General features: G+C 35.6%; 3 protein-coding genes across 3 annotated transcripts; all 3 read left to right on the top strand.

The window, feature by feature from the left end:
• Positions 1-872: 872 nt before the first annotated feature.
• On the top strand, positions 873-1829 carry LOC102244611 (olfactory receptor 1030). The gene has a single exon (XM_005885133.1). It carries the CDS (start codon positions 873-875, stop codon positions 1827-1829), a length of 957 nt encoding a protein of 318 aa, XP_005885195.1.
• Positions 1830-9533: 7704 nt separating this feature from the next.
• LOC102244310 (olfactory receptor 1030) lies at positions 9534-11299 on the top strand. The gene is made up of 3 exons (XM_005885132.2): positions 9534-10443; positions 10481-10529; positions 11101-11299. The coding sequence occupies exons 1-3, from the start codon at positions 9534-9536 to the stop codon at positions 11297-11299; spliced, it is 1158 nt and encodes a 385-aa protein (XP_005885194.2).
• Positions 11300-12848: 1549 nt separating this feature from the next.
• Positions 12849-15531, top strand: LOC102254676 (olfactory receptor 5M3). Its single transcript, XM_005885086.2, has 2 exons — positions 12849-12924; positions 14495-15531. The coding sequence occupies exon 2, from the start codon at positions 14530-14532 to the stop codon at positions 15460-15462; it is 933 nt and encodes a 310-aa protein (XP_005885148.1). The 5' UTR covers positions 12849-12924; positions 14495-14529; the 3' UTR covers positions 15463-15531.
• Positions 15532-22490: the final 6959 nt, after the last annotated feature.

Below are 22490 nucleotides of genomic sequence, written 5' to 3'. Positions count from 1 at the left end.
ACCACTGGCATAGACCAACCTCACTAACTGAAAGTCCTCCCTATACTCGTCCTAGAAAATTCTTAGTTACCTCTAAGCCCCAGTTGAAGGTTATCATTCTTTGATACCTATCCTGATGCCTGAATGCAATTAGTGTTAAATGAAAAAAAAGGATGAGCAAACAAAACTATGATCTAAGTTTTGACTATTTCCCTTTTCCTCATCTATGTCTCTCTTGCTCTTATTCATATAAACTCTTCTGAATGAAAATTTCTCCATCAGTAATTTATCTGGGGCTTTATTTCCAATTTCAAGATCCTTATCTCTGATCTATTCATATAGGGATACCACAATCTCCTATATTTCATGGATAATGGAGTCAAACAGGTCCAAGGGAATTTGCTTCAAACCTCTATAGTTTTAAGCTCTCTAATTCAGTAGGGAGTGCAGTACTCAGAGGTTGAACTTCTAAATATGCACAACTGCTAATGACTGAAAAACATTTTCAAACACATTGCCATTTTGTCCAGAAACAAATACTGAGCTCAGTGATGAAGCCCGTGATTTTACGTTGTGTACTGCACGTGGCACTTTGTGGTTCAATCCATTTTTAGACAAACTATGTATCATAATTCCCACATTCCAAAACAACTTGGTGTCACAAGGGTAATTTTATTTGGGAATCATCTGAATGTTATATACCTAGGTAATAGGGACCTTGACCTTCTTTTAAAAGTTCCCACTCCTACAGTCTCAGATTCCAATAATAGCTATGTGTGAGGGTGCCTGAGAGTGGAAGAAGAAGAGAGAGGGAAAATGAGAGAAAGAGAAAAGAAACATATGATGGACTTCTCATTCACTTCTTAATTTGTTTTCATTCATCTAAGTGAGCAATGCTGGCACCTAAGAAAATGGTCAGAGGAAATTCTACCTTGGTGACTGAATTTATTCTTTTAGGATTAACGGATCGTCCAGAGCTTCAGCCCGTCCTCTTTGTGCTGTTCCTGGTGATCTACCTGATCACTGTTGGAGGGAACCTGGGCATGTTGGTATTGATCAGGATAGATGCAAGACTCCACACCCCCATGTACTTCTTTCTTGCCAGTTTGTCCTGCTTGGATTTGTGCTATTCCACAAACGTGACTCCTAAGATGTTGGTGAACTTCTTATCTGAAAAGAAAACCATTTCTTATGCTGCGTGTTTAGTCCAGTGTTATTTTTTCATTGCCATGGTGATAACTGAATATTACATGCTAGCTGTAATGGCTTATGATAGGTACATGGCCATCTGTAGCCCTTTGCTTTACAGCAGCAAGATGTCCAAAGGCGTCTGTATCCGCCTGATTGCTGGTCCATATGTCTATGGGTTCCTCAGTGGCCTGATGGAAACCATGTGGACATATCGCTTGACTTTCTGTGGCTCCAACATCATCAATCACTTCTATTGTGCGGATCCACCCCTCATCCGACTCTCTTGCTCTGACACTTTCATTAAGGAGACATCCATGTTCGTGGTAGCAGGATTTAACCTCTCCAACTCCCTCCTCATTATCCTCATCTCCTACATCTTCATTCTCATTGCCATCCTGAGAATACGTTCTGCTGAAGGCAGGCAGAAAGCTTTTTCCACCTGTGGGTCCCACCTGGTGGCAGTGACTGTGTTTTATGGGACCCTCTTCTGCATGTACGTTAGACCTCCCACGGACAAGTCAGTGGAGCAGTCCAAAGTCATTGCTGTGTTCTACACTTTTGTAAGCCCTATGTTGAACCCCATCATTTACAGTCTGAGGAACAAGGATGTGAAACAAGCTTTGTGGAAATTGGTTAGAAGAAATGTACTTTTGAAGTAATATCACAGTGTATCTTCCTTTAAAAATTAAATAAAAGATATATTTATAACAGCCGGATCTGACTTTAACTGCATTTATAGTCAAATCAATTTTAAATTGTTGATGAAAGCTCTAATATAACTACAAAACATAAAAGACATGTATGGAGGATGCGTAGTTTCCTATGAGACATGTGAATGCATTGTGTATCTAAAGAGATGGGAGTTATATATGCATATGAGGTATACTTTCTCTTCCTATATACATTTTTACATTTATAACTTTATATATTACTGTTAGATTAGTAAAACATCAAAACTCTAAAAGAGTATAAAGTAAAAGAATAAAATATATTTTTTTCTTTATCCTGATCTTCCATTCTCATTTCTCGAAATTCTCACTATTAATAGTTTCTTATGTTTTAAGAAAATGTCTATGTATCTACAAATCAATATATGTATGATCATATATATATGTATATATATATATATACACACACACATATACGTACAATTTTAATACACATGTTGACTATCATGAGCTAATTTTTAGTATTTTATAATTCTGAAGCATTTACAATGTAGAGGTTTTGATCCCATGGTTTAAGGAAATGTCACCAAAATGCTGTTGAGGCTTGCTGTCACCTCTAGGAAAAAGAATGTACTATGACACCCCCATGTCCTTGCCTGACATCCATTTATTTCTCTCTGCTTATGAGAGTTATTTTCAATAAGACATTTCCTTCTTCTGCCATAACAGGAAACAAGAACCGCCAGACTATTTGTTTTAGATATAACTCCTGAAACAGGCTAAGAATGGCCCTTATAAAAATATATGGCTTGTCTCAGAAAGAACTGTAATTTCTGTAGAGCTTATTATTGTCATTCTAGCCTCCTGGGACCTGGGGTTGTATGTCTTCCCTCATCTCTGCATATTTATCTATTTTTCAGGAGATAGATATTTGCTATTTGTACCACAGTTCAAATTTTACCTACAATTATCCTTCAATAAGTTAATTCTTTGGTGATATTAACATTCCAGGTGACTTTGCAACTACATAACATAAGCAAAATCAATGAATGTGTACTGGGCATTTACAATAAGCCAAGTACTGCTCTGAGTACCAAGGAACCTTCAGGAGTTCTAAGATTGTATAGGTTCTCGAGTTCATGAAGCCGTAAAGAGAAAAATCAATAGAACTTATTAAGTGTTTAATATAAAAAGATGGAAGTGCTAATGCAAAAGAGGGAAGAAGCAATTTATTCCCAGTAAACTGAAGATAGTCTTGTGGTTGTGTATGACAAAAACTTAATCATTCATTGTGCTCCTCTTCCAACATACTCATAGCCTCCAGTAAAATGTTATGTCAGAACATGCAGGTCTGAACAAAGTAAGTGTTAGAACTGATTGGTGATCACATATGTTAATGTTGCTTCCAGTGGCAGAGGAAAAGTCACAGAAATGTAATGAGTCATCTCCAATTGAGACATTTTTTCTCAGCTTATTTCAGTTTCTTTTCCAACTTAGAGCCTGTTTTTGCTCAATATTTTTCTGTAGGATAACATTTTAATGTTCATTAATTGTATATTATCCCATATAATTATTTCAAGCTCTCTTATGACCAGATGCTATTTAAATAACTTTATACTGAAAGTCAGACTGTCTACAAATTATGTTAAAACACATATATAAACAAATAATTATTTTTTTGCAGATGATAGAATTATGTTTCTCTTTTGGGTTTAGGTGAAAATGTGTTGCTATTTCTGGACAATGAGTTAGATTAGAATTCATATATATCAATTCTCAGTTCAGCATATAATTGTTGGTAAGAGAACCCTTCAGTGGTTTTTTTTCTTTCCATGGCGAGCATCATGGGTTCTTGAGTGAGGAGATGTGAAATAGAGCTCACTGTCAATTCATAATAGAAACATAGAATGAATGAGAAATGCCCTTTGTTTTATAAGCTACTGCAATATGTTGAGTTACTTATTTCTAGGAAATAGCCTCTTCTGACTCATACAATATTAATCATATAAAATTTAAACAGGTGGGATGCATACCATATAGAAATTAAACACCACAACCCCCCCCCAAAAAAAATCACAATTGGGAATTTATATTCTTCCAGTCTTTTTTCTATGTTTTACATATATGCATGTGTTTAGTTAAAATCATTTATTGTAATTATTGTTTTAATTACTAATGTAAACTATGTATATTGTTTCAAAAGTCAATTAATATTATAAGACTTATATGAACTTTTGTCTCACTTCTTACTCACTCTTGTCTTCCCATAGATATCATCTTCCTATTATTTCCTTTGGTAATTAACTCATTTTAGATTATATTATTATATGTCTAGTTATTGATTTTTCAATCATGAACATGATTGACTGACATCTTTTTTATTAAAAAAGAAAGCATTACAATTCTTTCACAAATTCCTGCATTCCTATCCAAGAGCCACCACTTCTTTCTCTTCATCTTCACAATCTGGCCACATTTGAATTTTTTCTTAAATAAGTATTTGTTTTTTAAAATACTATGAATATATCATTAGTGATACCTTAATACTATGAGTAACACTAAGAGCATTACCAATACTAATTACTAAGATCGTTAGTAATACTATGAATGTAATTCTCTGTTTGCACAATTGTTTGATTTTCATAGAGTTGACAGCTGTCTTTACTTTTATCTTTATGTCTACTTTCCCCAAAACTTTCACTGAACTATACAGGACCTTCTATAGAGACAAACTGATAGATGACCTATAATATGCACACTTTCTCCCTGGAGGCTTCTATCTTACTCTTGGATTTTGCATGGTTGCTTTCTAGATCTGTTGATCTGTTGCTGAGCTGTTATCTGGAGACAGTGATTGCTATCATTGGTTTAAAATGTTTATTCACTGAACTTATGTTGATCACTGGGCAATATATTAGAAACTGGAGATTCAACAATAAAGACAAAAATTCCTTTATTAAACTTTAGGAGGGAGGGGAGTCAGATAGCAAACAAACAGATAGAATATCTCATCCATAATACTTTTAACAATAAAGATAAATTAAAAAAAGGAATATCTCAGGTATGGGTAAATGCTGTGGAGAGAGTAAGACAAGTCAGTATGGAAGATGGTAACTGGCCACATCAGAAGCGAAGGTCAGCTTCAATGGACGGGAAAGGACTCTTGGAGAAAGTGACATTTGAATTGCAGTCTAGATAAACAGCATAAGGCAATCATAACCGAACTCTTTGGGAATTGTAACCAGGAGAATCAAAGTTTTAGCCATGAAGCCTGGCATGTTGGAATAACAAAAAGAAAGGCCATGAGCTTAATAAGTGGAAGAAACAACAGGTGATGTTGATGCCAGAAAACCAAACGTGGGAGGCATGGTAGAAACAATAAATTAAATATAGTCTTTCATATATTTGACATATATTTGCTGATTATTGTCTATATGAAGCACTGTTGTTGTCATTGGTAGTTACCAGTGTCTCACATTCCATGTGTTTTTCTTTTGGAAACTAATCATTTGTACCTAGTATTATTTATTTAAGTATCCCATCAATCTGTAAACTTCTTTATGGGACAGATATGTTATTCATATTTGTATTCTGGGGAGTAAACAGCATTGAACTTTGCACTGAGAACATATTTTGTGTGAATTAGTTAAAGGACAAACAATGTAGGAAATAAGTTAGAGAACTTGAAATGATGAAGAAAATGACCTGATTTCAGTTTCATGAGTTGTGTCCCCAAAGTATAGTAAATTTGTTTCTCATTATTGTCTTAAATATTGCCCTACTACTCATAGCAGACAAATGGTCTAAACGTCAATGAATTATAAAATACAGAATTAAAAAATCTTGAATTGAGAAAGTGTAGTACTACCAATTAGTATTTCTCCCCATGAGAATGCTCTCCATTAGGATTTCATTTTTAATTGTTTCTTGAAACAGTTGGGATTCTCCTGAGATAAATGCTGATGTCAGTAAGTTGGGTATAAATCCTATAGCACTGGCAAGAATTTGACCTTTGTGGTCACTAAGAAGACACATTTTTACAGGTAGGAGAGGAAATGTGTTTACATATTAGTTTTCAATATCTAGCAATTTATGGATTTGCTTCACTAGATTGCATACTTTTTAGATATTGATGTGTTAAAATAGGCAATTTCACATGAAATTTGCACAGACAATGCATATTCTATGAGAAAAAAAATCTATAGGGTGGTTGCTTGACCCTGTCTTTCTCTATCTTACTAGTGTTTTTGCATCATCCTGGTAGAATTTCATACTCTGGATCTACAACAGATGTTTCAATAAGATTAGTTTCAAATAACATTCTTTTTCTATTTTTCATTTACCTAATTTCTGGGTATCTTCTGCTATCAATTTCCACAAGAAAAAGACAATTAGAAAATTTAGATCCATGAAGTTTATTAATAGTTTAAAAATTTTCTGACTTTTCAGAATTAAAGTATATGCTCATATAGGCATTTTCTTGTGAGCATTAAACATATGGAGAAGTTAGCTTCAGTATATGCAGCTTTGAGGTTTAGACTAGAAGATCTCTAAGTCCTTTATGGTTCTCTTACTTATAAGGTTCTAGACTCTTTTCCAATGTCCTGTTTCTGTCTAAGATCTGTTTTGTTTTGTTTTTTGTTTTGTTTTGTTTTTACAAGCCATGCTTGTACTCCAGAGAAACTCCCCCCACCTCGAATTTTTTTTTCAACCAAGATGCTTGAACTATGAATCAGTCTGATAATAATAAAAACTAAATTGGGTCAAAGATCTTACAACAATAAGCTGATGAAGAGTATTCTGATCCTTCTTTTGCCAGGTGCCACATGCAGCCACGTGACTCATCCAGGTTTCTAACTGCATATGAGTGTCTGCTGTGAGTGTTTCTTGATGCTTAGCGGCAGTCTGACAGATCTCCCATGGGCTATATCTTTATATTAGTTGTCTCTGCCATAGCCCCACAATTCTAGAATTAAAATATGGTTAGCGATAATGTTTTCTACTAAAATATGACGTTTGCCTATAGCCAGTGAGATCTAAGCAAAATTGCAAAGATCTTAGACACAAGTCAGTACTATAATCTAGGTAATGACTGGAAAATTTGCTCATTGGGCATAGAGTTAAAAGAAGAGCTCTTGGTTTCCTTTTTGCCAATCGAATCACAGTACCTAGGCACTATCCTAGGTTCTTGGAGCAAATCTCCTCCTAGTTTTAAGTTAGGGCACTGATACCTTGGCTGCCTGTCTTTCTTCCTTTCTTCTCACTCTTCCATCTCTTGCCTTTGTTAGAAGGTCTGGTCTGTCCCTATCATCTATACCTAAAAAAAGAAAGAAAGAAAAAAAAGAAGCCAGTTCTACTTCAAGATCCTATTTTATTCATATATTTTTTTCCTGGTAGCTTACAGTGCAATCATTGGTGCAGAATAAGAAGCAATAAAGTTTGTTAACTTTGTATCCCCACCTGTTACCTGTGGAAGTGGGGTTCTTGCATGGGAGGATGAGTGATCTCTATTTTGTGGAATTTAACCCCTGGCTTTCCACTGCCCCATTTCCCTCTGTTCTGCCATAGAAAAAGTTCAATCTTGTCTTCAGCAGGGCAAGAATTAAGGCCACTACCCAGAGTCTCCACTCCATAATAAAGCACAGTGCAGTCCAGCATCCTGTGTGTGGAGTCCGCATGGCCCTGGGCCAAGCAGCTACTTAAGACCGCATGGCAGGCAAATGCAAGGGGCGACTACAGGTCACAAAGCAAGGGGATGCAAGGGCAAGAACAAAGCAAGAGAGAGAGAACACTTTGCCTTGGGGATTTTACCCTTCCAAGAATATGCATGCTCGCAGTGGCTCCACCCTTCTAGCCAATTCATTGTTTTCCAGGCTAGACTGACTGGCAAGCACTTCCCTAAGTGACCCCAACTTCACTGTGCATGCACCTATATCCCTCTTTGTTTGATCCCTTCCCACAGTGATCTGCAGGGAATGGATTGGTGGTTCCCTGGGAGCCTGAAGCTGTAGCTTCCTGGTGAAGCTGTCCTGATGACCATGCTGACAATGCTGGCTTCCCCTTTGCTCTGTTCTTATTATTAATATTAATAAATTAACTAATTATAATGATAAAAATTGAATTTGAATTTAACATTTTTGGCAAAAGTTATTATCTTTCCCCAAGCAGTCCATTCAACTGAGAGGAAGTGATAAGCTTTCCTGAGGAAGTAGCATGGTACAGAGGAAGAACACTAAACTGGGAACTATATCTTATTCCTCTCCTCCTGGTTCTTCCATTTCTGAGCTGCGAGCCAGAATTACTTGCTATAAGCATGCATACATGAATGGCTTACAAGGTTTTTATAAAGTGTGTTAAAGTGTTTTATGAATTATAAAATGTAATGTTAGTAAAATGGGTATAGTTATTGAAACACCTCATGATATTTAATAGCTATGAGGATAAGATTCGAAACCAAAAGATCCAAGAAGTCATCTGTGTTTCTTGAATGCAAAATGGTCTGATATAGTATCTATTCCATAGGACATTTAGAATAAAATAAGATAATAAATGGAAAGTACTTTAATATGGTGCATGGGATATGAGAACCCAACAATTATTATTATTGTTGTTGCATTGTTACAACTTTAAGCAGCAAATTAATAAGATTTTTCAGTTTCACTTATATTCTTAGGGCATGTGAAAAATGAAGTACTGTCACATCAATATTCTGATTCTGTTCAGAGAATATCACAAGTTTTACAAAGCTTTTGACACATTATCTGATAATGACATTTGCTAATGTCAAAATTGCCCCACAGAATAGAATATTTAGAAATAAACTTAAATTTATGCAATTGCTAGCTATAAAATTTTATTTGTAAATTTGTACTGGGTGAGATAGATAATACATCAGTAAATCACCAAACTGGGAAATATGAGATGAAGGTCTGATGGGTTATGTCATCTCATCTCCCTACAATTCAGTTTCTCAGTATTCAGAATGATCTTTACCTGTGTTATCTTTAAAGTGATTGCTAACCTTCTATGTATATTATAATATTTTCTTTGACAGATAACTTATTTAGATTAAAAAATTTTTCAAAGTTTGAGAAACTTAAATTTATAATTTTATCTTTAGGCTCCAACTTAACTGCACAGTGTGATTACAGATACAACCTGAATGAAAATCATTCTGTTGAAAACTTTTAGACTTGCTTTAGAATATATCTGTTCATCTCTAATTATGGAAATGCTTACTGAGATAACATAACTAAGGCCTTTTGGATCTTTTTACAATATTTAACCTGATAGCCCTAGCCGGCTTTGCTCAGTGGATAGAGCGTTGGCCTGCAGACCAAAGGGTCCTAGGTTTGATTCCTGTCAAGGGCACGGACCTCAGTTGCAGGTACCAAAGGGTCCCAGGTTTGATTCCTGTCAAGGGCACAGACCTCAGTTGCAGGCTTCTCCCCAGCCTGGGCCCTGAATGGGGCGTGTGCAGGATGCCACCAATTGATGTGTTTCTCTCACATCGATATTTCTCTCTGTCTTCGCCTCTCTCTTCCACTCTCTCTAAAAATCAATGGAAAAATATCGTCAGGTGAGGATTAAAAAAGCAAAACAAACAATATTTAACCTGATACAATATTCAGTGGTTAAAAAATTCCTTTATATCTCTCCTTAGATAAACTAATGCCTCTCCTATGAGACATAGAAATGTCCAGAAGAAACTACACTGAAGTGACAGAATTTATTCTCTTGGGCCTAACAAGTCGTCCAGGGTTGCAAGTTGCTTTTTTTGTGCTGTTCCTCATGGTCTACATAGTCACTGTGATAGGAAATGTGGGCATGATTGTTTTAATCAAAATTGATTCTCGACTCCACACTCCCATGTACTTCTTCCTCTCAAGCCTGTCTGTTCTAGATCTGTGTTTCTCCACAAATGTCACCCCCAAAATGCTAGAAAATTTCTTATCAGAGAAGAAGACCATCTCATATGCAGGTTGCTTGGTGCAGTGCTATATCGTCATTGCTGTGGTCCTCACAGAGCACTGCATGTTGGCTGTCATGGCATATGACCGCTACATGGCTATCTGCAATCCACTGCTCTATAGTAGCAGGATGTCCAAGAGTGTCTGCATCCGCCTGGTCATTGTCCCTTATGTCTATGGCTTCCTCCTTAGCGTGATGGAGACCTTGAGGACCTACAACCTCTCTTTCTGTGGTGCTAATGAAATTAATCATTTCTACTGTGCTGATCCCCCTCTTATCAAACTGGCATGTTCTGACACCTATAGCAAAGAGCTATCGATGTACATAGTCGCTGGCTACAGCAATGTCCAGTCCCTCCTGATCATTCTCACATCCTACATGTTCATCCTTGTCGCCATCCTTAGAAGCCGTTCTGCAGAAGGAAGAAAAAAAGCTTTCTCCACATGTGGCTCCCACCTGACAGTGGTCACAATCTTCTATGGAACCCTCTTCTGCATGCATTTGAGACGTCCCACAGAGGAGTCGGTGGAACAGGGCAAAATGGTGGCTGTGTTTTACACCACAGTGATCCCCATGCTGAACCCCATGATCTATGGCCTCAGGAACAAGGATGTGAAAGAGGCATTGAGAAAAGCAATCTGGAGACAAAAATTGGGGAAATAAAAGTGCTCAACTGTCATTAAAAATATTTCTAGACATAGCTAGATATGATATTATTGGGTTAGACATCTCTTTTTTTAAAATATATTTTATTGATTTTTTACAGAGAGGAAGGGAGAGGGATAGAGAGTTGGAAACATCTATGAGAGAGAAACATCGATCAGCTGCCTCCTGCACACTCCCTACCGGGTATGTGCCCACACCAAGGTACATGCCCTTGACCGGAATCGAACCTGGGACCCTTGAGTCCGCAGGCCGACGCTCTATCCATTGAGCCAAACTGGTTAGGGCTAGACATCTCTTTTTAAGCGAGTTTTACACAATACATTTCTCACATTTTGTGTCAGGTAGCTGATGAGGTTAGAATTATCTGAACAAGTGCTTGAAAATGGGAAGAATAAGAGGTAACATTTAAGCAATTCATACACATTCCTATATGGGCTAGTGTCATTTCTTACAGGAAAAAAAAATAGTGGTTTAAACAAATCTAAATTTTCACTTTGTTTTGTTTTTCTGTCAAGTAAAAAAATAAAATCTGGAAGTAAGCAGTCTCCAATTTGTATGCCAGCTTTATTAGATTTGGTCTCTGAGTCCTTTACAGCTTGTTTGTTTGTTTTGTTTTGTTTTAAAGATGGCTTGCATTCCTACAGTCACTTTATGATGCACAATGGCTGCTCTGCAGCCAGCCCACATGTGCAAATGATTCAGATGTTCTAAATGTTCTATACAACATGTTTTCTCAGATAGTTGGGGCCAACTTAATCATATTCTCTAATCTCCCTGCAAGAAAGTTCAGGAAATTTTTATTCCAGAACACCGTGTCAGGCTAAAACATAGGGTTCTACCATCGCCTCTTTGATGAATAGCAATCTACACCCCGCTTTTAAAAAATACCTCACTTTCAAATTTTACTCATTTAAGTAATGATTACCTAACCCACTTCCAATGACTCCCAATACTTGAATTGAGTAACACTTTATTTCACAGGTGATGGGAGGATCTTAGATACCTGATAACGTCTCCACAAATGTTCTTGAGTGAAATCCCTTTTAAAATATTTTGTCACATAAAACTTTTTTCTCAGAGTCTCAATGTTACAACTAAGTAAGCTTTTGTTTTCATTTTGCAGAATCATAAAAATGCCTTCATGGATGTGCTTTCTAAATGCATTTGGCTGTTGTAGAAATCAAGATTTTATAAAAGATTGTGTTTTCTTTATGTAGGCTAATGATACTAATTAATTCAATAAACTTTATTTATATGTGAGCATACTTAGTATCCTATGATATCTATGTAAGATCCTATTTGTGTCTTACCTTATAATGACTATTAGGAGGTGATAATACAATCTTGTTGGTGTTTTGGAATTTAGAGTGTGTGTCCATAAGTATATTTAATCAAGTTATCTTTAGAAAATTTGGAGGAGATGTGGAGATATATTCACTCTTTTTCCCTTCTCAAGTCCATAAAGACTATGATATAATAAAACATATACACCAGTCATACAGTGAAAATGAAACTCCTTTTGGGTCAGAAATTGAAATTTTTGGTCTGCTCTGTTAATAGTTGTTGGGCAATAGAATGAGGTAATTAACAGTATAACTGGAATCAAATAATGGAATTAGGAATCTATTTTTTGATTCATTGAGTGTGACCTTGAGTAAGGTACCATTTTCTAAGACTTGTTTTGGGTTTTCGTGTTTTGTTTTTTTTCTATACAATGGCAATAATACAATTACCTAAGAAGATAATTATGAGAATTAGATTAAATTAAATTAGTAGTGTCTGGCATGTGTTAACTCTAATAAATGCTGTATTGTTGCTATGATTAAGTTTCTAGTTTGCCTTGCTTATAATCTGAGTAAGTGGAAGCATATATATTTTTCCTGCTTCCAGAAGCTACAATTTTAATTATAAGGAATATCATTCCCTCTTTCTCTGGAAAAGCCAAGTGGCATAGACTCTGAGTACAGAACATAAGATGACCTTATTGAGTAACACCATCACCAAATTTAGTGTGATGCAAACCCTCTTTCTCTGGAAAAGCCAAGTGGCATAGACTCTGAGTGCAGAACATAAGATGACCTTATTCAAGTTGAGTAACACCATCACCAGATTTAGTGTGATGCAAACCTAAAACAAATATTGTTATTTGATCCTAGACACATCCAAAACAACTTGAGTTTGAGGGGAAATAAAATTGTGCAAATCTGTTATTGAAAAAACAAAACTCAACAGTCAACTCTTCCTCTAGAGATGTACTTCCTCCAGGGTCATTTCTAAGGGAAGCTTCTTAATTGCTTCTTTTTTTACTAAGGAAAAGATTTAAAGGAAATGTCTCTATGGACCTCCAGTTTCTCTTTTGCCTGGTATATATAAGTTGTTTTCCATCTCTTACACAGCATTCACTTTTCAACTCTACATCCTTACTGGAGATATTTCTCTTCATTCTCAGGTTGGTATAAAAATGAATCTGCCTAGAACTGCCAGATGAAGGTTGTATATTGGATTTTTAAAATTAATTAACATCAATTATTCCATATATGTTATCTGTGTGTATAGGTGTGTTATTTATATATGTGAAAGAGAGAGAAATGAGGGAGAGAGAGAATTTTTCTATAGAGATTTGATTATTACAAACTATTAATGGAAGCTATAATTTTCAGGAGTTTATTTAATAACAATTGTCCTTTGTATATTTATTGTGTGTTAATGTATAATATATCTTTCATGCTCGTAAGTACACAATGAAATGAATATTATTATTGCTGCTACATCATATTAAGGCATAGAGAAACTAAAAACAAACAAAAAATAAAACCTTCCCAAGTTCATAAAACGTCATGGAGCTAGAATTCAACCAGACAATAGAAACACAATTTTTTAACTTTATACTTAATATTTTTCCTCATTCTTGGTCCTTTGGGGGAAATCTATATCTATTGGAAACTTAATTTGAAAAACAGAGTGTTACAACATAGAAAATTTGTGTATATAGTTTTCCTTTAAATGGTGAAGAAAATACTGTCAGTGCTTCTAAGATCCCAAATCCTCTATTTCTTTCCAGACTTTGTACTCCCTAAAATAAGACCTAACTACTCCATTTTTCCCTGTCAGTTCATCATAGCTGTTACCCGGTTAACCACCACTCAGGTTTTCATGTATTTAGCTTTTGCAAAATACCAACACCCCCATCTTTTATACCTCTTTTGTGATGAAACATCTGTGGTACTGTGCAATCAGATCTGACTTTCCAAATAAGAATTTCTCTCTTGCTAATCTTTAAAAAATGCAGAAAGGTGAACAGCTCCTTATCTTACTTTTGAGTCTCCAGAACATAACAGTGGATGACACCTAGTAGATTATAATTACATGTTAGCTTTGCCAAGGAGTCCGTATGCAGGGAATATGTATAATGTATGAATATGTATGAATGTGTATAAGTGGTTCACCCTTTTCACTTAGTTTTGATGATGACTGTGGTTAGTTTGTCCCACTTCAGTTTAAGTTAAGTACAACTATGAGGTTAGATCCAAAATATATTTTTATCTGACATTTAGGAATGAGTTATTTGATTAAATGGCTTTCATTTCTAATCCTGGAGAATATACTTAAAATAAGAGAAGATGACATAAAAATTTATTTTTGACTTGTGGTTAAAAGAGAAGTATAACTCTCCATAAATATCTTAAAAATGTGAAACTACCAAATGAGCCAGGATTAGAAATGAAGGATGTCTAAAAGTTAGTGGAAATTTGGCTAACCACAATATTTAGTACTAGCATGTTTCAATCATAATATTTTGTATAATTGTTATGTAATGAGCCTGAGAACTTATTATTCTTAGTGACCTTCAGAGATCCTGTTGCATAGCAACTGTTCATAAAAGATTTACTGAAAATAATGACAAAAGGCAGTTATAGCTATGTAATAAAGAAAATAATGAAAATAGACATGAATAAAAGTATAAATTAATAAATAATCAATACCTGATTTTTAAATTTATTTCCTTTTTGTTGTCACAGAGATTTGTAACTAACATTGACCTAGAAGTGAGAAAATGCTCAATTTCACCGATGTGAAAGAGTTTATTCTTTTGGGACTAACTAGCCATCGGGAATGGCAAGTTCTCTTCTTCATCATTTTTCTTGTGGTCTATATTATCACCTTAGTGGGCAATATTGGCATGATCACGTTAATCAAGGTCAGTCCACAGCTCAATAGCCCCATGTACTTTTTTCTCAGTCATTTGTCATTTGTTGACGTGTGGTTCTCTTCCAATGTCACCCCTAAAATGTTGGAAAACCTGTTATCAGAGACAAAAACTATCTCTTACACTGGTTGTCTGGTACAGTGTTTCTTCTTCATTGCCCTTGTCCATGTAGAAATTTTTATCCTTGCTGTGATGGCCTTTGATAGATACATGGCAATTGGGAAACCTCTGCTCTATGGCAGCAGAATGTCAAGGGTTGTCTGTATTCGACTGATCTCTTTCCCTTACATATATGGTTTTCTGACTAGTCTGGCAGCAACATTATGGACTTATGGCTTGTACTTCTGTGGAAAAATTGAGATCAACCACTTCTACTGTGCAGACCCACCTCTTATCAAAATGGCCTGTGCTGGGACCTTTGTCAAAGAATATACCATGATCATTCTTGCCGGCATTAACTTCACCTATTCCCTGACCGTGGTTATCATTTCCTATCTGTTCATTCTCATTGCCATCCTACGGATGCACTCAGCGGAAGGGAGGAGGAAGGCATTTTCCACCTGTGGGTCGCACTTGACAGTGGTCATCATATTTTATGGGACTCTTATTTTCATGTATCTCAGACGTCCCACAGAGGAGTCCGTGGAGCAGGGGAAAATGGTGGCTGTGTTTTACACCACAGTGATCCCCATGTTGAACCCTATGATCTACAGTTTGAGGAACAAGGATGTTAAAGAAGCCACGAGCAAAGTGATGAGCAGAATATGTATAACTGAATAAAATAAAATTGAGTTAATCTTGTCTTCTATGTTTCATAATTATTTGTTTGTCAGCAGGTAATGGCTCAGGACATAGCTAAAGACCTTTTACCAAAGCTAAAGACTGTGCATTGAAAAGAAAAAAAATAGAGAAAGACTCAAATTCAGAGAAAAGTAGATTGACCCATTCCTGTTGATGTAAGTAGAGAAGATAACAAAATTTTGTAAATTAGCTAATCAAAAGGTTATTTGAGCCAAAGTGCAGAAGTATACTAACTGAAATTGTTCTAATACTTAGCTAGAATAAACAGATTTCTTCTTATTTAAAATGCAGTAGATAAATTTTTGGAAATACCAATTTGCTTAGTTGGAGATTAAATTGGGGCAGAAAAATATTTAATTTAATTTTCTAGAATGAAGTCATAAAATGCTCTTGCTAGAAGTTGTGAAATTTTGTGATATTTCATGCCTTTTTAAAAAAAATGTGAGGCAGGTCTGTTCAGTGACAACTACTTTGAAAATAGCAATTGTATTGCATTTAATCCTTTTCCATTTTTGTGTTTTGTTTTTAAGAGACACAGCATGATTCCAATAACTGCTATAATTTAAGCAAAAGTTGCCAGACACCAGACTGCACTTTCATGTGCCCCTGCCAACAGTCTTCAGTCTGAATAAAGTGGGTAGAATTAGTGGATGGATGTGCCATTTTGAAAGCACAATACTCACAATACTTCTTAACAAATTAAAATGATATTCATGTGTAATATTTTGCACATCTGTGATACTATAGTACTTAAATATTTAAAAAAATTTTTGTATCTGTAAGAAATAAAATATTTAGGGTGGTTTCTTTTTTGTTAACAATACCATGTCCTGCCATGATAATCTATACTAATAAAAGGGTAATATGCTAATTAGACCTGATAGACTGGATGTCTTCCAATGTCATTCCAGACATCCTTTTTGACAAAGCCAGGACCCGAGTGAAACTGCCAGGGGTCCCAGGTGCCTGTGGCCAGCCTGGGCGAAGCCGCCTGGGGTCCTGGGTGCCTGCGGCCAGCCAGAGGGAGGGAAGCCTGGGTCCCGGGTGCCTGCAGCTGGCCAGAGGGAGGGAAGCCTGGGTTTTGGTTGCCTGCGGGCGGCCAGAGGAGGGAAGCCTGGGTCCTGGGTGCCGGAGGAAAGCCAGTGCTGGCAGCCGGGAGAAGGAAGGCCTACTCTTGCATGAATTTTTGCATCCAACAAAGATGGCAGCTAATTTGCATACTGCAGGCAGGGTGGGCCAGCGCAAGCCGCCATCTGGGCCCCCATGTGCCGCCTAAGCCCCACCCCCAGCCGGGACCCCTGTGTGCGGCCCTGGGCGGAGGGGCTTGGCAGCGCGATCAGCCAGAGGAAGCCCTATTCTTGCAGGAATCCTCTTGCAAAGGACTTCTAGTATTAACATAATTTGGTATCTCTCTTATACCTCAAGTCACAAAGTACAAACATGAGGCAAAGAATTTACAAATTGACTTCCTTAAAGGTTCTTTGTCTTTAGATAAATAAGTAAATAAATAAATAACTGGATGTTTTGATGTGGACAATACATAACTATAGAAATGTAAGTCACAGATTTAAACTACACATTTAAGTAGTTATAAATTTATCTGCAAATATGTAAATATAAAATGAGATCCATGCAATATGAGAACAAATGTTTTTTCTTGTCTGTTTTTGAGTTTTCTTACCCCTAAGTGAAACCAAAAATGCATATGAATTCATTTCCAGATAAACACACACATATCATGGGCAACACGTTAAAACTATTCACATATAAACAAATTGCTATTTTAGATTAAATTGTAGTATTACTGTGTCTCTAATGACAAAACTTAAACTCCCTAAAGAATTTAAGATCTAACTTACCTTACTTAATGTTACTTTGGAGTGAGATTAAAACCATTTATTGGAGAACTCTTGATAGAGCATGTTATATATTTCATAATATGATTTTGAAGCATTTTAATACTTTGTAATCTGTTAGCATGTGGTTATGTATGAGCTTTGTAACCTCTTTTTTTTCAAAGGTGAAATGCTTTTGTCAATTGATTTTTGGAGAGTTACTTTAGTTTTACATGAAGAATGATGAGGCCAAGGTCAATGGTTAAATCATGTTCCTGGTCTGAGTTTCCAAATTTTAAATTAATTTGTGGGTGTCCTTGGAAAATTCAACTTTTATTATTCCTCTAGTTAATTTTTAGGACCTAGTCTTTGATTTCCAAGGCCTATTCTGGTTCATAATTTCCATGAGTTGGCAGAACTTAATTTTGCCATTTTCTGTAAAATACTTTTTGAAATAGATTTGTATTGTTACATATATTTCTACATCTATCCACTTCATTATATCTAATCATCTCCTACACAAAGTGTATTTGTCTCTGCCACTCTTTTTCTTTCTATAACACACACACACACACACACACACACACACACACACACACACACACTTCCTTCTTTTCAAAACTACATTTTCATGAAAGAGTGTATATTGCATCATAATAGCCTGGTGCCCAAAAGTGCATCTGATGTATTTTATCCATAATAAATTAGAAAGAACTCAGGAGTTCTGGGCACTTGGGCACTGAAGAATTCAGAATAAAACTTTGCCTGAGCACAGTTATGTTGGTCACTGTACAGAGGGAAAACTCCATAAATCATTTCAAAATTTGTTTAGTGTGTCATATGAGGCAGGCATTATGCTGAGAGCTATCCCTATGTCATCTGAGATCATCAAGTCACTGTAATCTAGTAGTTACCCCATCCTACAGGTGAGTACTGAGGCTTTTGTTACTTTTCCCAGGTCTCATAGTTACAGTGGCTAGAGCCAAGGTATGATTCCTGACCTGTCTGACTTCAAAGTTGATGCTCTGACTCCCAGAATATTTTAAACTCCATGAGTCAAATTGCTCTACTATAATTGATTGCTTCACCAAGACCTTTACTTGTACCCAGTCTCCCTAAATGTTTCCAAGTGACCTATAGTTTTGATGAATCTGACATCTATAAAAAACAAACAAAAAAACAAAGAAAAACAAGATGGTGTGATCATATATCCTGACAGATGGTATTTATTATACTTGTAACACAACAGAAAAGAAAGTGACTGACCGAAATTTTACATGATGCAAACCAAGAATGTTTTTCTGACATTCATAATTGCTAAGTGTGGATAAAAGAGGGCAGAACACATGGGAAGGTGAGACAGATTATATCATGATATCAAAATGTTTGATTTCTTAATTTAACTAAAAGAATTATTCTTCCAATTAACAGCTCTTAGCTTCTCCTACTCTTGAGATGTTTCTAGAATTGGAATCATTATTCCTTTCATAATTACCTGGGTAGTTCCTTGGGGAGATGCTCTCAATGTTCCAAATTCTATTATAAATAGTAAAAAAAGTATCATCTGCTGTTCTCCTCTGCTGAAGGTAGGTCTGCAAGTTGTATTTTATACAATACAGATGAATGCAGTAAAATCTATTATTTTTATCCCTGTTTTTAAGAGAAGACTGAAACCTTATTTGTAGACTTATTTGTTATTACTGTGTTTAATTTTGTAAAATTATACTACTGGCAAATATTTTTATTTCTATTCAAATTTTATTCATAACTTCATAAGAATGATCTTGTTACAATGGGGATTTACAATTTTTTATTGCTCATTTAAAAAATTAGGTTTTTAGAGAGAGAAAGGGTGAGGGAGTGTGAGATAGAAACATCAATGATGAGATAGAATCATTGATCAGCTGCCTCCCTGCACGCCCCCACTAAGGATCTAGCCCGCAAGCCAGGCATGTGCCCTGACAAGGAATTGAACTGTGATCTCCTGGTTCATAGGTTGAACCTCAATCACTGAGCTACACCAGCTAGGCTATTCCTCACTTTTTCACCCATTCATTCTTCTCTACAAATTTCATTGATTTGCACATTGTTGTCTTAAAATATATGTAAGTGATGTTTGAGGATATTGTGTCTTTGAGGATGATTGCACCAGTAATTTTTCTTCATGAAAAATTCCTAAAAAGTTAATAAAAGATAATTTGTTTTTTTATTTGTAAATTGCACATTCTATACTCACAATTGTTTTTATAGATAATGCACTCTTGCGTAATAAGTTGACTCTATCTCAGAAGTGACTGCTTATCTGCTCCTGGGTTATGGGATCCCCTAACGATGGGAAGGTAGAGAGAAGCAGTGGTCTATCTTTGTAGCTCAGCCTGCTCTAGGGTCATACAAAGCTCTGTCCATCAAGGATAAGTTATTGAAAGGATAAATTTGTTCATGCTTGAAGGGTAATCAAACTAAATTTTAAATATGTAGAAATAGAATAATAAGTTATCAAAGAGGTGGCAATATGAGGTTATTAAGGGTTCCATGCTGCAGTTAAATTAATTGGTTTGTACCCCAAGTCTGGTCAATGAGCAGATGTCTGACTCATGAAGACTTTCCTAGCCTATCAGTGCACTAGTTTCCTCATTTGTAAAGTGACAATTCTAATGTTTTATAACCTTTGCATGCAAAGGGTTTCATAAACATTCAATAAAAGTTGATTATTCTTATTAATATTCTAAAGTTGAGATGATTGTCACTAGAAAAATCTATCTTAGGGAGTTTTAATAATATTAGACTATAGTAATATATGAAGCTGATTTAGAGATTGGGATGCTTTCTAAATAAATTATATATGTGAATATTTCTGAATATCTGATCTATGTAACATCCAACCTAGGCATTTTAAAGGGTTCCAAGATGAATGAGGCAAATGCTGCTACCACAGAGCTAGTGATTATGTGTAGAGGAAGAGAAATATACACATCGCACAGGGACTGAAACAAAATTAGAGAAGTAGCATCAGTTTATGATTTTAGATACTTTGATGCTTTTCATGTGTTTTATACTTAAAACAATATAGCAATAGTGTTAACTCAAGTGAAAATCTGTTCTTTAGAGAATTTGGGTTCATTGAGTGGGGTCAGGAGTCTTTATATAAGAAAATCCCTGACCTTAGCTCTATTTCCCAAACACAGTCTGCAGCTCTCATCTGGGTAAGTATTTCCGTATTTAGAAGGAACCAAAACAGCTGAGCTGTAGTAGTGGAGCTCTCTAGTAAAAGGAAACTTAGATCAGAACTAAAACTGCAGTGCCTATTATGTTATGTGCCTAATTCATTTTAAAGATGATATATTTAATTTATGTATTAAACATTTAGGGGTAAGAAAATAGTTCATAGAGATTAATTAACTTCTCAAATGTGCCCTGCTACTAATTGAAGGGGCCATGATTTATATATATAAAAGCCAACTGATCGGAATGCTGGGACGACCAGAACAACCAGTTGCTTTGACACGCACTGCGGCCCCGATTGCCCCCGCCACCCCAATCAGGGGCAGGGCCGACTGGCCAACCTCTCGCATCCCCTCCCCAGAGCTGGCCCAGCCCTGATCGGCTCCAATTGGGGCAGGCCGGCCGGACCACACCTGTACACGAATTCGTGCACCGGGCCTCTAGTATAATCATAAAATTCATGCACTTTTTCATATATAAAGGAATGCTTCTAGTAACACTCTTTTTCAACATTCCAAGCTAATATTTCCTCTTCTGAGCTTTTGAATTTTCACTCACTTCTTCCTTCATATTTCTACACAGCTGGCTACTTCTCACTGACTCAGAAGTCACTTTCTCAGAGAGGTCATTTTGATCACTCTATCTGCACTCTGTCTCCTCTTATTTCTTATTTATTAGTGTGCTGTACTTTTGTCACAGCAATTCCACTCCTTAAATGATCTCATTTTCATATTTATCTATTGTTAATTCATTTATTACTAATTCCTTTTCAACAACAATAAAGGATAATGCAAGCCAGAGTCTTGTATATTTTGCTCACCCTCTGATTTTCAGAATTTAGATTACTTCTAGATGTAACAAACACATCTGACATGTAATTGGCTTTGATGTTTGTAAAATTAATTAATGTAAGCAATTACAAAGATCCATTTATAATTCAGTAATATACCCTTTAAACATTATTATTATGGAGACTTTAAATTCCCAAGTTTGTGCTAATCCTACAATTAGGTCCTTGAAAACTCATGGCAAGTTTTTAGTTCTTGGAAGAAGTCAACTGGAGAAGTGCAGTAAAACAGAAAAATATTGTTTGGGAACCTTTCCCTTGCAGTGATGCCAAATTGAATATGAATCATAAGCACAGAATTGATAGGTTCTGAAAACCAGTGGAATCTGAAATGAGACATACTCATTATTAAAAGATGTTACCTGAACTTTATGTCTTGGTATTTATCTATTGACATAATTTTGATAGTGGGTGTTAGGTGATTAAACCACTTGCAGTTTACTCTTCTGAAATAATTGTTCAACTGATAGAGTTTATGCTGTTAAGTTTCTCTCACCTCACCCCTGCAAGTAGTGGCAACCAAACAAGCATAAAGTTAGCTAAACAAAATAAAATACAATCAGAAATTTCATATGTTGAAAGCATATATCATATGCTGGCATAACATAGGACATATATGTCAATAACTAGATTGTAATACCAATATATTGAGACACTAGTTGAAGGTTCTGAATACAATTTCATTTTCAAAAATCCATGTACATATGAAGATTATAGAACATTTTTTGGTAAATCAGTCCATGTGGGATTGGATTTAACCATTCTTTGATAACTCTCAGTCTAACTTTAGTCACATTTATTCCCTATGATATTAACATTAGTGTCATAATCTAGTAAAATACAAATGTCTAATTTTAATAATATGTATTAACAATGATTGTAATTTTCTCTCTTACAGATAAGAAACTGATAAATATTGATGGTAACTACTTATAAGACCTATTAAAGAAAACAATTGTGCCCATATATTCTTGGACATTGTGCAAAATTCTCATTGATTTTTAAAATTATTTTAATTGACTCAAAAATTTAAGAATAACACAAATCCATTCATTTATAAAAATTTCTCCATAGGCCATACAGACTGGGTCTATGTAAAGACA

This window comes from Myotis brandtii, unplaced genomic scaffold (genome assembly GCF_000412655.1).
Source record: "Myotis brandtii unplaced genomic scaffold, ASM41265v1 scaffold892, whole genome shotgun sequence".
NCBI lineage: Eukaryota > Metazoa > Chordata > Mammalia > Chiroptera > Vespertilionidae > Myotis > Myotis brandtii.
Note: the sequence above shows the minus strand (reverse complement) of the source record. Positions and strands in the feature narration are given on the sequence as shown.

Bases quoted from the DNA above. Each gene is read 5' to 3' on its own strand.
- LOC102244611 (XM_005885133.1), top strand. From the start codon at position 873: ATGCTGGCACCTAAGAAAATGGTCAGAGGAAATTCTACCTTGGTGACT.
- LOC102244310 (XM_005885132.2), top strand. From the start codon at position 9,534: ATGTCCAGAAGAAACTACACTGAAGTGACAGAATTTATTCTCTTGGGC. The intron at 10,444-10,480 runs CAATCTGGAGAC...ATAAAAGTGCTC, and splicing joins GAAAGAGGCATTGAGAAAAG to AACTGTCATTAAAAATATTT. The intron at 10,530-11,100 runs GTTAGACATCTC...TTTGTTTTAAAG, and splicing joins GCTAGATATGATATTATTGG to ATGGCTTGCATTCCTACAGT.
- LOC102254676 (XM_005885086.2), top strand. From the start codon at position 14,530: ATGCTCAATTTCACCGATGTGAAAGAGTTTATTCTTTTGGGACTAACT.